The sequence below is a fragment of the Pithys albifrons genome, chromosome 25 (assembly GCF_047495875.1).
Source record: "Pithys albifrons albifrons isolate INPA30051 chromosome 25, PitAlb_v1, whole genome shotgun sequence".
Classification (NCBI taxonomy): Eukaryota; Metazoa; Chordata; class Aves; order Passeriformes; family Thamnophilidae; genus Pithys; species Pithys albifrons.
This window is the reverse complement of record NC_092482.1, coordinates 496,018-509,080: the sequence shown is the minus strand read 5'-3', so window position 1 is coordinate 509,080 and position 13,063 is coordinate 496,018. Positions and strand designations below refer to the sequence as shown.

Here is a 13,063-nt window from a genome sequence, read left to right as displayed (position 1 = left end):
TCTGGGGCAGAGAAAGCAGCCGTGGGTTGAGGCTCCGCAAGAGCCCCCCACTGCCCCCAAGAAGGGGCAGTTGTTAAGACGTGCTGGGCAGGTATCGGCAGCACCGGAGCTTGTTCATGCCGAGCAAACCACAGCTGCAGCACCAGGGCCACGTTTCACTGACGGAGGCCCCAGTTCCTGGAGTGGGGTCAGGCAGGTGCTGCAGACAGGGCCAAGTTCACACCCCAAAACATGTCATTTCAGGGCCTTTATTTCAGAGAAAGTTAAAGCCTGTAGATACAGCAATAAAATATACAAAAAATAAAATTTTTTACAATATTGAATGCTGCCCTGGGCTCCAGGGACTGCGGCTGGAGGCAGCTACAGTGAGCACAGGGCCCTCATGGCCTCTGAGCATCCCCATGCCCAGCCACGCACCTCCCATCCTGCTCCCACATAGTTCAGGGGGGCTGGCCTGGACCTCACAAGCCCCAGGAGTTCTTCCTGCCGTCCTCTGGCTCTCTGCCTGCTGGCTGTGATACAACTTGGGGAGGCGGTAGCTCTTCCACTACTTCCCTTTCCTCTCCAGTGCTCATCCATGTCTGTCTGCCCACTGCATGGAAGGGGCAGAAGGGCTCTTCCCATTCTGGTAAATGCAGGATCACAAGCACTGACCCCCCCAAAAGCTGGGACACCTGCCCAACACAATACCCACTTCTCCATCATGTGCTGCTCCACAGCAGGTTCCTCTCCCTATGTCCATCTGCTCCCTTCAACTCAGGTCCCCTCTCACATTATGTAAGGGCCAGCCTCCAACAGAAAGGTCATATGAAGCCCCCAAGAAGCTGCAGACCCTGTGCCTGCCCCCTCACAAGCCAGAGGGAAAGAACAGACCATGTGACCCACTGCAGACCACGCTGGCTCCAGCAGTTCCCCAGGGTCCAGCAGGTCTAACTCACACAGCATGGGAAGCACAGCAATGCTCCCAGCCTGGCCCCAGGGCAGCTGCTGTGGTTATACCCAGGTCCCAAAACCGGCCCCAGCTGCAAATGCTGCTCATATGCAGGCACCCCTGCCTGGAGGCAGCACTGCCCTGCTCTAGGCAGCTTCTGCCCCACAGGGACAACAGTCATCCCAGCAGGAGCCCAGGGCTGCTGGCACTGGGCAGAACCCCGCACCCACAGCAGGAAGATGGAGACAAGCACAAGCAGGTCCTGAACATCCCTGCTCCCACCAGAGCCCAGGCAGAGTCCAGTGTAAGCCTTGTCCTAGCAGGGCAGGAGCACCCAGACACATTCCCCTTCAGCTCTGAGCCCTGGGCTGGTCCTCCTGGCCAAAACCAGGGCAGGAGAGGCAGAGGACAGACCCCCCACACCCTGTGAGCTCTGGGCAGCAGAAGGGCAGCTGCCACATGGCCGATGCCCCCTGCAAATCCAGGCTCAGAAACTCTTGAGGGTTTGGGCTCTGGCAGTCAGGGCAGCAACTTCCAACCTTCCAACCCTGGGACTGGGGCTGCAGAAGCACTTGTAGGAACTGCGGCTGCGATGGGAGGCAAATAGGCACTTAAATGAGCAAAAATAATAAAAAACTCTTATGAAGGAACTAGAACAATGTTCATCCCTCTGCCCCACAGACGAGTGGCACCGTGCCAGAGAGGGGCTGCTCCACTGGGGCAGGCAGGGAACTGTGGGCACAGACCCAGCCCCAGCTGCTCCCGAGGACAGGCCTGGAGCAGCCATGGCCGAGTGGGACAAATCTGGGGGAGCTTTCTGGAGGTGGAAGGCCGAGCCCGGGAGGGCCCCACACACCACGGCAGCCCCTCACATAGGCGAGGACGCACACTCCGGGGTCAGCTCCATGTCGAAGGTCAGCGACTCTGTGGGCAGACACAGCACAGGTTACGGGGCTGGCGCGTGGCCCCGTCCAGGGCCCCCTGCAGCCCCCCAGACTCACCGAACTGCCCTCCCGCCGTGGCCTCCGCGCCCTCGCTGCTGTTGCCGAATTGCATGAGCGAGTCCAGGGTGCGCGGGGACATGGGCAGGTCGATGGTATTGCTGAAGGAGGTGCTGTTTGAGGGAGGAAAAGCACAGAAACCGCCAGAGTCAGGGCCCGGCCAAAGCTCTCATCGCCTCTCCCCACTGAGGGGCCATTGGGCCGTGCCAGAAGCCTCCAGAGGAAACAGTTCTCCAGAGGAAAGGGGCCCCAGAGGGGAAGAACAAGGCTGTGGTTTGGGCAGCAGCTGGTGCCTGGCTCAGGCCCTGCCATTACGCCCAGGCTGGGAGCCCCAAGGCACCTGGGCAGAACCCAGGCAGAGATGGGAAGGAAGGAAACTCTTCAAGCAAGGCCGAGCACACAAACACCTGCCAAGCACTGACAGACACCCCCCAGGAACACTCACGGGGTGACACAGATGAACTTGGTCTTCAGGTACGGAGCAGCACCTGCAAGGAGAGAGCAGCCTTGTCAGCAGCCACCCAAGGATGAGCCCCACTCTCCTCCTGCCTGCACCCTATGGGACCCCACAGCTGGTTCCACACTGTGGCTGTGCCATCCAGGGGTAGCAAGGGGTCCTGGCTGGTGACGGCTCTTCCAGTGCTGTCCCTGGAGCCTCCCTGTGACACACAAGCCACGGAAAGTCAACAACTACCTGAGTCTGTTGCTTCCGAGTGCTCCTGGCTTTCAGAGCGGCAGTACTTCCCGAACGCCTCCTCCTTGGGGATGTCTGGGTACAGGTACACCAGTGGGGACACCAGGATGTTGGTGGCATCCATGATTTTGTAGCCCATGATGATCTCCGCAAATGACATGTTGTTGAGCTGCTGCTTGGTGTAAGGCTCCACTGACTGGATCTGTGTCTTCCCTGTGCAAGGAAGAACAATTTTGGCAGAGGTCAAAGGCAGAGCCTCCCTCAGAGACCCCTTGAGCAGCAAGGACGAGATGGGCTTAGGTCACCCAGCAGAACACAGGGCAGGACTGGGACGTGCCAGCTGGATTCAGTGCCATGGAAAACCATGCCAACAGCAGCACATGGGCAGGGACACCCAGGAGGCAGAGACCAGCAAAGGGCAGCCAGGCTCAGGGGTTAACCCAGGTGGAGGGCTTGCTGGGACAGGAACAAAGGACAAGTGTCTTATCCCAAGCCTCCTTAAGAGCCTGGAATGCTCAGCCAGGCACCCAGAGCACCAAGGGAAGAGCTCTTACCACTGATGTCCTTCTCCACCCATGTGAAGGTGATGCCTCCCTCCTTGCTGCTCTCACTGAAGCGCAGCAGGAAGGTCCCCGGGGGCTTGGTGCTCAGGATGGCTCGCTCCCGCTCCTTGCTGATGAACCCCATAATGTACCTGGGCAGCAGGAAGCAAAGGTTCATCAGGGCATGGGTACAGCCCCTCCAGGACGTGAGCCCTGCCAGCTCTGCTCAGCAGCAGGATCTGGCCTGGCCACTGACATTTTAAGGATTCCTAGCTGGGTTTTCACTCTGAACCAGCAAAAAGCATCCCAGTAGATACTTTTTCGTGCACTTGGACAAGGCACCTCACACCTTCAAAACGAGATCCATGGAACCCCTCCCAAAGCCCAGCCCAGCCAAAGACTCTGGGCTGGCACTCACCCTTCGTTCCACAGTGCCAGGATGTACTTCTTCACCAAGTCAATGATGTTGTCCAGCCAGACCCAGAAAGAGAAGCCTTTTCCAGCCATGTTCTCCTGAGGATAAGGAAGAGAGGCTGTGACCACAGTTTGGGGGAAGGGAACAGCCAAGGGAAGGTGTTCGAGGCAGAGGGGGAGTTCTACCTTGCAGAACTTGGCCCAGGTGATCTGACAGCCAGAGTAATTCACACCTGGTCCTGGTAGAGAACAGAAACATGAACATTTAAATAGAGCTATTCTTCCAAAGACACCATTTCCACAACTCGAGGTTTGTGGCATTTGGGAGAAAACCAAACAACTGAAAATTACAGCTTCTTTGCCAAACATGGGATCTCACTCCTGGATGGCATGTATAGGTGGGGAGTGACCCTGAGGGACAGCAGGGACAGGCAGGACACCCAGCTGGGTCACTCAGCACTTACCCAGCAGTTTTTCTGCCAGTGTGGTCAGCTGCTCAATGCTGAGGCCACGCTTTGTGGTGGAGGAGAACTGCCAGCTCAGCACCTCTGCCACCTGGTCCCAGGTCCCAATGGGTGGCTTGGTGAAGAAGTTCACGTTCTGCACCAGGAAACACATGGCCCTAAGCGGGACACAGGACAGGAACAGGGCCAGGTCCTGCCCCAGTCCCAGCTTCCCTCTCCCCCTGGGACACACCTGTCCTGACACCTGCCCTGCTGCCTCCCCATGCCAAACCTACCTTGGGGTTGTTGGTCAGCATGTTGTACCACAGGATAGACGCCCAGGCATTGGGCATCTGGCAAATGTTGGAGATCACCACCACAGGAAGCGAGTGGGTCTGCAAAGAGAGGATGTGACCATGGGCTGGGACATCTCCCAGGACTCTTCTGCATCCAGGCCCACGGCAGTGACCTATGTCTCACCTCCAGGTCAATCTTCAACCCCTGGTGATACACCTCTGTCTCAAAGGTGATGAGGTGCAGCTCCTCGGTGACTATCAGCGAGGCCTAGGGTAGAAGGGGACACAATGAGCACCAGCAGACTGCTGCTTGGCTCTGGCCCGGCAGCTGCCAATGTGCCAGTTGGTGCCTGCAGACTCCCCATCTCAGGGCAGGGCTCTGCACCCCCCACTCACGTCGCAGTTGGCTCGGCCTCCGTTCCCACAGCGCTGCTCCCGCAGGGTCTGTGGAGAGAGGGACAGGCTGCAACCACACTGTGACAGCACCCAGCCCAACAGGAGCAGCCCGGGAGCTCGTGGTACCCACCAGGTGCTTGAACTCTGCAGAGAGGCTGCCATTGTTCGACTCCTCCATGTTCATGACCTTGGTGTTGGTCCCCAGGATGTTAAACTTCCGGGACCTGGGAAAAGACAGACTGTGGCTGACAGGGCCCTCTTGGAGAGAATGTGCAATAGGATGTTTGCCAGGAATAAAACCAGGTATAGAAAAAACACCAAAACAAACATTGCACTTACCCCCGAAGTGCTGCAACATCCCCAGAGTCTCTAGAAAAGGGGAGAGAGACACCAGGTCATGGCCATGGCCTTCCCACCCTGAGCAGACAGCTGGTGTGCAGCACCGGTTGCATCGCAGCATGAGTCCCAGGAGCCCCCTAGGCTGTCCCCCCTACATGGGGACAACCCTCAGGACCCAGTGCCACTCTGCAACCTCCCCTTTGACTGGGTATCACACTGGCCCTTGGTGTGGAGATGGAGCCCAAGTCAAGGGCAGCAGGAGCCAGTGTGCCCCCAGTAAGCCCACCCAGTGCCACTAGAAAGGGAGCACAGGACTCACTTGTCAATGCAGACTTTGATTTTCAGCTGATAGTTTAGCTCTGGAAACTTGACCAGCAACCTGCAAGAGTCAACAGACACTGAGTGTGAACACTGTTCATGGAAACACTTCCTATTCTTTGGGCACAGCTGGCAGCCAGCAGCATGGACCAGCTCCTTCAGCATCCCTGGGCCCATCTGTACAAAGGTCTGAGCCACATCAGCCCTGACACCTGTCCCCAGAACAAGGGAGGAGCTGATGCTTCACTGGACACCCTGGGGAGCTCGTCCAGGCTGGTGACTGCCCATACCATGCTCTGAATAAACACCCTTCACACTGCTCTGCGCCAGGGGCTGCCATATGCCAAGGGGGCAATGGGGGGACAGCTGGGAGAGGATAAGGAAGCTCCAAGCAAAGTGTCAGAGCAGTCTCCCTCCATGGAGGCTGGCAGGGAACACGGCCCATCTGAGCAGCAGCTGGCCAGGGATGCACTGACACTTCCACCGCCCACCACCCCAGCAGGATTTACCAGAACTGGCTGCCTCTACCAGAACAGGGGAACATAGTGAAGCCTCAGCCAGCCCTGCACTGAGTCACATGGGCAGCATTCCAGCCTGCAGGGATCCATCCTACTGGGATCCACCCCTCCCAGCACCTGTGCTCCTCAGGTAAGCTGAGGCCTGCATCTGCACCAGCATCTCCTTTGGAGAGCGATCCCTCTCCACCCTCCCTCACCCACAGCTGCAGCACCCACCTGACTTTGGTGGTGAACTGCACGCCCGTCTTGATGACGAGGGGCCGGTCGGGGTGCATGGGCATGCAGGGCTGCCTCTCCACAACGAAAGCACTGAGGAACAGCACAGAGACCACAGTCAGACCTCACTGCCCACCCTCCACCCACGGCCGAGACTGGGACTGCCCACGGCTCCCGCCTGCCCTTGGCACCTTTTCATCAGGTTCCTGAACAGCTCCACAATCCGCTCCTCCAGCATGGGCCGGTGCTGGACAATCGGGTCACCCTTGTAGGACACTTTCTGCTGGAGTTCTTCCAACTTCTTGATCTGCTGTCGGGTCTGTAGCTGTGATTCAGCAAGAGAGGTTATCCTAGAGGAGAAGAGAGAACCAGCATTAGCTCTGGCTGCCAAGCCTGCACACTTCCCAGCATGCAGAGCCCTTCTCTTTCCAACCAAAGGGACACTTTGCATGTTAAATAGAGACCAAACCAGCTGAGAACGGAGTGTGTCTGTGGCTCCCAGTCCAGTATGCCTTTCTACGCCATGCATTACAAACAAAACCTGCATATGCCCAAGTTTTGCAGAGACACAAGAACAGAAACTTGCCAGCAGCCTCAGATTCTCCCAGACCTGGGGCTAAGGACACCAGGACACCATTCCAGCACCAGTGTCCACCATCAAGGCTTAGTGTGATCAGTGGATTACACTGAGACATGCAGGCATTGGAAGCCATGTTGCAAGCATATTTCCAGAGGCAAAGAGCTCATTTCCACAGCAGATGTGTGAGTACTACTGCTCTGGGGACTGACACAGCCCCAGCCAGCTCTCACCAGTTCTCAAGCCGGTCCAGGCAGATATTGGGTGGGCCACCAATGCAGGCGATCTGCTGCCGCCTCTTCCAGTCTGCCAGTTCTTCATCTGCCAGCATCTTCTGCACATACTCCATGGCTGACAGCAGTCCAGCCAGCTCACTCACTATACCCTGCCAAGAAAGCAGAACCTTCAGCACCCTGCAACTCCTCCTGAGGTCAGCAAGTTTCACATTCACAGACAAGGAAGTTTCCCAGGGTTGTGTTTCCAGCACTGCTTCTGGTTCTGGCCACGCAGGAACACCAAACTCCAACCCTGAAGAAGGAGGATCTGCACCTGAGGGGATCTGGAGGGCTGGTTGCCCCACATACCCTGCGCATCTGGTCCAGTGCCGTCAGCATCTGCTCCAGCTGCTGCATCTTCTGCCGGGTCACCGACTGGTTGTTCCCGTTCAGGTCCTGCATGTCTGTGTGGAGGTGAGAAGCTTCAGCCACACACATGGACTCTTCCCGCCCTCCCAAGTGAGACACAAGCACAACAATTCCATGGCAAAGCAGTCATCCTGAAAGCTCCCAACAGCCAAGCAGGAATCTGGCACGGCTTTGGCAGCTCTCCTGCACCCACAGGGACCATTCTCTTCCCATCCCACCGCTGTGCTCACAGAACTCTGGTTCAGCTCTCCCAAGGGCAGCATTAGTGGCAGAAACAAAAAATCAGGTTTCTCCAATTGCCATGCATTTGCCTGAGCCTGAGCACCTTCCTGCTGGGAGTTGAGGCTGGAACACACCCTCCAGCAAGTTTCCTTGCAGGAACACACTGTGGTTTGAAGACGCTAATGAGTTGTCATTACCTCCTTGGCTTTTCAAAGTCTTGTAGTTAAAATCAAAGTCATCCTGGAGATTCTCCACCACTTTCATCTTCTGCTCCAGATCCTGCAAGGCAAGAGATGTGGATTCATTCAAAGCACTAAAGCATTGTGCTGGGGAAAAGCAGGAGGTGCCCAGGCAGACATGTACCTGCACTCTCTTCCTGACATCCTGCAGGTGCTGCTCCAGCATCTGCTGCTTCTCTGTCACCACAGCTGCTGTTGGATGTGTTGCCTGTCCCCCTTGCTGCAGAGGGGACAAGGAGGGCATTAGGACAGGGCTGTGACCGGGGGATGCTCCCTCCCAGCCTTAGAAGGTTCTGCAGGGTCTTCATCCTGTCCCTAACACATGCCAGGGCTGCTGGCATCAGCATCACTTCGGCATCAGCATCACTTCATCATCAGCTCTGGGGTGGCACAGGGGTCAGGGCACTACTCACATGAGGGTGAGAGGAGAGATGGAGGCACCCAGCTCACAGCCCCCACTCAGAGCACCCAGGCTGTGTCATGGCTGTTGGGAATGAGGATGAAGCCCCTGGAATACCTGACCACTGACCTGGGCAGCAGTGGCAGCTGTCTGGAGGAGTCGGGACTCTTCCCACAGGCAGCGAGCTACGATGCGAGCGATTTCCATTGGCTTCTCCAAGTACCTGCTCTGTAAAGGTTCAAACCCTTGTGGTTAGCAGGCACAAGACAACCCCTGGCATCTCCACACCCTTTAGGGCTGCAAGTGGTGAGCTGTGCCAAGGAGATTGCTGGACTCCCATCAGCTCCCCCCTGCATCTTCCTCTGCCAAACCAGCACCTCCCAGCTCACCTGCAGGAACTGCTTGATGCGGCGTAGGTTGTGCTGGTACAGGACGTTGGACTCCTGCAGGAAGCGGCTGTACTGCTGGTCAATCTCCCCCAGCAGGTTGTGGAACACCAGCGTGGCGTGGGACTCCTTGCTGGCTGCGTACGCCCTGCGCGAGGGAGGGAGAGCCCTGGGTGCCCAGCACAGGGCAGGGGGCTGGCAGGGGGCTCTGCTCATGCCTGCCATCCCCTGTGCAATTTACAGAGTCACAGAATCATTTAGGTTGGAAAAGTCGTCCAGGATCATTGAGTTCAAGCAGAGTGGGCCTGACTCGCCTCACACCAACAAACCCCCTGGTAGCTGTGCCCACAAGGATGGGGAGACAGAAGCTGTGGACGCAGGTTTGCCATGCCCCAGGCAGACAGCACACCCCAGCATCTCTTGTTCAAGAGCACATCCCATGTGCTCACTGGATGGGATCCAGAGATCAGTGCTCTGTGTCAGCCCCATTCACAACAGAGATCAGAGTAAGCCACCCCTGGATGGGAACACCCCTGCTTCAGAGCTGCCCTGGTCCAGGGTCTGACAGTGCACAGAGTCCCACTCTGTGCACACTCCCACTCCTCCTCACACAAGCCCCAGGGAGGGAGGCCAGAACCACCACAACTGGGGTGCAGGGTAAGCAGCAGAGCTCCTCCAGCCCACCCAGACCCCTGCTGCCACCAGGGATGGATGTCCTGAGCAAAGTCCCTTCACTAGTTTCACAAGGCCTTACCAGTCCTGGCTCTCAATCCACGGGGCCAGGAATTGCCGGAGCTCCATAGGGAAGCTGTCGCTGTAGAGCTGGTGGAGCTGCTCCAGGTACCGCGTGTCGAGCTGCTGCAGCTGGTTCCACTGTGCCATCCTGGCCCGCTCCGGAGACCTGCTGGGACAGGAACACACGTGGCTCAGAGCCAGGACCCAGCTGTGACTGCTGCACCCCTTAGGGGAGGGCTGAGTGGGCCAGCACCACAGACAGCCAGGGCACAAGCCCAGGGTACACGGCTCCAGGAGGGCTGGTGTGGGCAGGTAGGTCACTAGCAACAGGTAGGAAGGAGACTTTCATTTGCTCTTGCAGGCACTCCTGGCCAGCCCTGCTGGGCGGCAGGGAAAGAACTGTGGAGCTTACAGTAAGTGCGGAAGGCGGAGACTGCCAGGAAACTACAGAAACAAGGAAGGAGCAATTTTCGAGTTCACGACTTGTATCGATGGAAATCCACTGACACTAACAAGGGGACTCCAGCTGTGCTTCAGAAGTGAAGGCAGAGTCACTTCCCTGCAGAAAAGTGTTTGCTTTTCCCAAGGTTCCTTTGGTGAGCAACACAGCAATCACTGCATGTCCTGCTCTCCTGAGGTTTGCTACAGGGGACTCCTTCCCCATTTGTCTGGGTTTGAGGAAAGGGTCAACATCTTCTGTGGGCTGAGGCACGGGGAAGGGACAGACACTGGCATCTGACATGGAGTTAAAGAGGTTTTTACAGCTTCACAGCACTGAACAGCCTCAAAGGCAGGAGCAGCCGTCCCAGGCCATTAACCTTGAACCACAACCCTCTGGTGCAATCCTCAGTCAAGTTCACATGAGCCAAACCTGCTTTCAATGGAGCAATGAGTGAACAGGACAAGAGAGAGACACTGGCCATGGAGGATCCTGAAAACAACAGATGCTCCTTCAGTCCTGGACTCAGACCTGGCTGTTGTGACACAGCCTTCAAGACCTCCCAGGCTGTGAACCACAGGCTGGGCTGTGTGCAGGGCAGCTCAGCAAAGCTGCCACTCTGCAGTGAGTTCTGCTCTCTGTGGCTGGTTCTCAGCTGCAGTAGCTCGGGGAGCGCTCCCTCCACCCCAGCAGCTGTGGGGCTCCAGCCCTTTCACTTAGTCCCAGAGGCTGCTCCTGCTGCTGAGGGGAAAACCCAACAAATGCACAGGCCAGGCAAGAGCAAAAACCCAGCAGCCCGTGGGGAGTGCCCTGCCTGGCCCTGAGCTCAGCCACCTCCCTTCCTACTGCACTGTGTGCTGGCACCCCCACGGGGGGGCTGCCCCAAATCTCCAGAAACAGCAGGAGCTGCTGCCCCAGCCCAGCTCCTGCCACGGCAGCGTTCCCAGCCCTGAGCTGAGGCCGGTGCCGTGGCACAGGAGCAGCTACTCGGGCAGTCTCGGCAGTGCCGGTGCCGAGCGGTTCGCACACGGACTTTCCCCTGTCAAGCTGCAGCAACCAAACCAGATGCCACATCCGGACCCCTAATCCAAGCAGACGTTTCACAAGAAAGCCACAATCCCAGTATTTCAGGGCAGTGCTGGAGCCACAATCTGCAGAGCACCAAAGGGTCAAGAGCAAAGTTCCCAGACTGCCACGCGGCAGCGGCACTTGGACAGAAACCAGAGACTTCCCACTGCCACAAACAGCTGCAGGACGAGCCAGCTCAGGCACCAAGGCTCCAGCTCCTCCCAGCATCCACAGAAGGCAGGAACGACATTCCTGGAGGGAAAGGGTCCCTGCGATGCTCCTTCCTGGAGCAGTCACCAGTGTCAGGGAAGCTCTGACCGTGTCAGCCCTGGAACCTCACGCAGGAGCCTCTCCCCGGCTGGCCCTGCTGCCAGGAAGCCTCCCCTGTGTGGCTAAAGATTTGAGCATTGAACCTTTCCAACTCCCCCAGGCTTGCCAGTCTCTGCCATCTGCCCCTCCTCTGCCTTTGGTACAGCGCCAGGGAGCAGCCAACATGGCCAGGGCCAAGCAAGGCATGACAGAAGGCCAGGGGTACACATGCTGTTCAGAGCTCAGAGTGAAGCTGCTAAAAGTAGCTCAGAGCTAAAGTTCATCTTTCTTTATCTCGCTGCAGGGCAGAGCAGGAGAAGCTGTGCAGCACCACTGGCAACCTGAGACAGCTCCCCAGTCTGACAGCCTCACTCGAAACTGGCCTGTCCTGGAAGCAATGCTGCCACTGCCTATTCCATCTGTCTTCTCATTGCTGGGACACACCTGGGAACACCCTCCATCCCTGTCCCCACAACAAGCAGTGACACCCGGGGCAGTGACCCAGAGGAGTCACTGGAGAGGCCCTGGAAGGCCTGGGGACTCCATGTCTGCTGTAGTGACACACGCAGGATGAAGCTCAGTCACTGACAGCATTGCACAGGTCCCACCATCACCAGCGGGAGTGTCACAGGGCCAGCACAGGTGACACCCAGCCCGCCACTTCAGAGCCCCAGCTGTGCCGACACCGGTCCCTCGCTGCCACCGCTTCCACACAACCATCAACAGCCCGATGGAAAACTGTCTGACAGAGCAGCCAATTACTCCAGCAGCACAAGAGCCAGTTTGGAAAGGCTGTCAGGAGAACCTGGCTCCGCTCCTCTGGAGCGATTTCAAAGCCAGCCTCGGAGGCGGAACACAGCGATGAAGAGGTTTGCGAGGGGAAGGGAGGCAGCTCTGGGTGACCCCACAGCGCTGAGTTCCCCCATCCCGCCATGGCCGCCTGTTCCCGTCACAGCTCTCCAGGGTCCAGCTCCGCGGAACTTCCCCTGCAGGAGCTGTCACCAGCCCTCGCTGTGGCAGGGGATACCGAGCCCGCACTCCTCCTGTCCTCTGCCACCACCGCTCCAGCAGCTCCACCAGACTCACAGGAAGCAACAGAAAAAGCTTCACCGGGGAGCGACGGGCCCGTCTCGCAGCGCAATCCCGAAGCCCCCGGGTCGCGTCAGACCCCGCCGGCCCTACCGGACCGGGGTGGGCGGCAGCTCCTCCCGCGCTGCCGGTCCCGACTCTTTTCTCTCTCCGCGAAGCCGGTTCGGGCTCCGCCACAGGGACTGACCCCGCTCCGCAGGGCTTGGGCCTCTGACGACGGCGGAGCCGGGACAGGCCCCCTCGCGTTATCCCGCCCCGCTCCCGCCCCGTTCCGCCGCACCCCGGCCCGGCCCCCACGCGCGGGGCGGCCCCGGCTCCAAGTCAGTCCCGGGAGCACCGGCTCCCGGGGCCGAGCAGCGGCGGCCCGCCCGCTCACCGGCGCTCCCGGCGCTCCCGGCGCTCCCGGTGCCGGCGGCGATCGCGTCCGGCTGTGCCGACCGACGGACCTGCCGCTGCCGGGGCCCGCCCCTCGGTGACGTCACCGCACCTGTGGCCAATGGCGGCGCGGCACTGCCGCGGCCCCGCCCCGGGTCTGCCGCGCCGACCAATCAGCGCGGCCCCCACTCGACGCGTCACGGCGGGCGGCGGCGGGGGCTGCCCCCCCAGCTATTCCCGTAAGACTCCTCCTCCCGCCGCAGGGCGGCGCTGGACAGGGGCGGCGCGGGGGGGGAGCGGCGACTGCCGGGAACAGCCGTGCGGGAAACCCGGCTGTGTTCCGGGCAGCGCCGTGACGTCACCAGACCGCCACCGCCTCTTAAAGGGGCCGCGCCGGGAGCAGCGCCGGGAGCAGCGCCCCCTCGTGGGGAAAGGGGGAACGGCCCCGTGGGGACCGGGCACTGTGGGGCTG

The 13,063-nt window shown here is 59.1% G+C and overlaps 1 protein-coding gene across 4 annotated transcripts; it reads right to left on the bottom strand.

Moving 5' to 3' along the window:
- Positions 1 to 234: 234 nt before the first annotated feature.
- Positions 235 to 12,693, bottom strand: STAT3 (signal transducer and activator of transcription 3). 4 transcript variants are annotated; one of them, XM_071577071.1, is made up of 24 exons: positions 12,593 to 12,693; positions 9,331 to 9,480; positions 8,580 to 8,724; positions 8,320 to 8,418; positions 7,915 to 8,010; positions 7,749 to 7,830; positions 7,270 to 7,364; positions 6,919 to 7,070; positions 6,300 to 6,458; positions 6,109 to 6,201; positions 5,376 to 5,435; positions 5,057 to 5,086; positions 4,848 to 4,941; positions 4,718 to 4,765; positions 4,506 to 4,589; positions 4,322 to 4,420; positions 4,047 to 4,182; positions 3,769 to 3,821; positions 3,587 to 3,681; positions 3,181 to 3,320; positions 2,624 to 2,839; positions 2,378 to 2,420; positions 1,933 to 2,045; positions 235 to 1,855 (listed from the first exon to the last, which is right to left on the bottom strand). In XM_071577071.1, exons 2-24 carry the CDS (start codon positions 9,456 to 9,458, stop codon positions 1,800 to 1,802), a joined length of 2,316 nt encoding a protein of 771 aa, XP_071433172.1. In that variant the 5' UTR covers positions 9,459 to 9,480; positions 12,593 to 12,693; the 3' UTR covers positions 235 to 1,799. The 4 variants fall into 4 exon arrangements, with proteins under 4 accessions (XP_071433172.1, XP_071433171.1, XP_071433175.1 ...); XM_071577070.1 differs by having other exon boundaries at positions 9,331 to 9,477; XM_071577074.1 differs by having other exon boundaries at positions 2,627 to 2,839; positions 9,331 to 9,477.
- Between the last annotated feature and the right edge of the window lie 370 nt (positions 12,694 to 13,063).

Bases quoted from the DNA above. Each gene is read 5' to 3' on its own strand.
- STAT3 (XM_071577071.1), bottom strand. From the start codon at position 9,458: ATGGCACAGTGGAACCAGCTGCAGCAGCTCGACACGCGGTACCTGGAG. The intron at 5,436-6,108 runs GTGGGTGCTGCA...TGACTCTTGCAG, and splicing joins CAGTTCACCACCAAAGTCAG to GTTGCTGGTCAAGTTTCCAG. The intron at 5,087-5,375 runs GTGAGTCCTGTG...CCCCTTTTCTAG, and splicing joins ATCAAAGTCTGCATTGACAA to AGACTCTGGGGATGTTGCAG.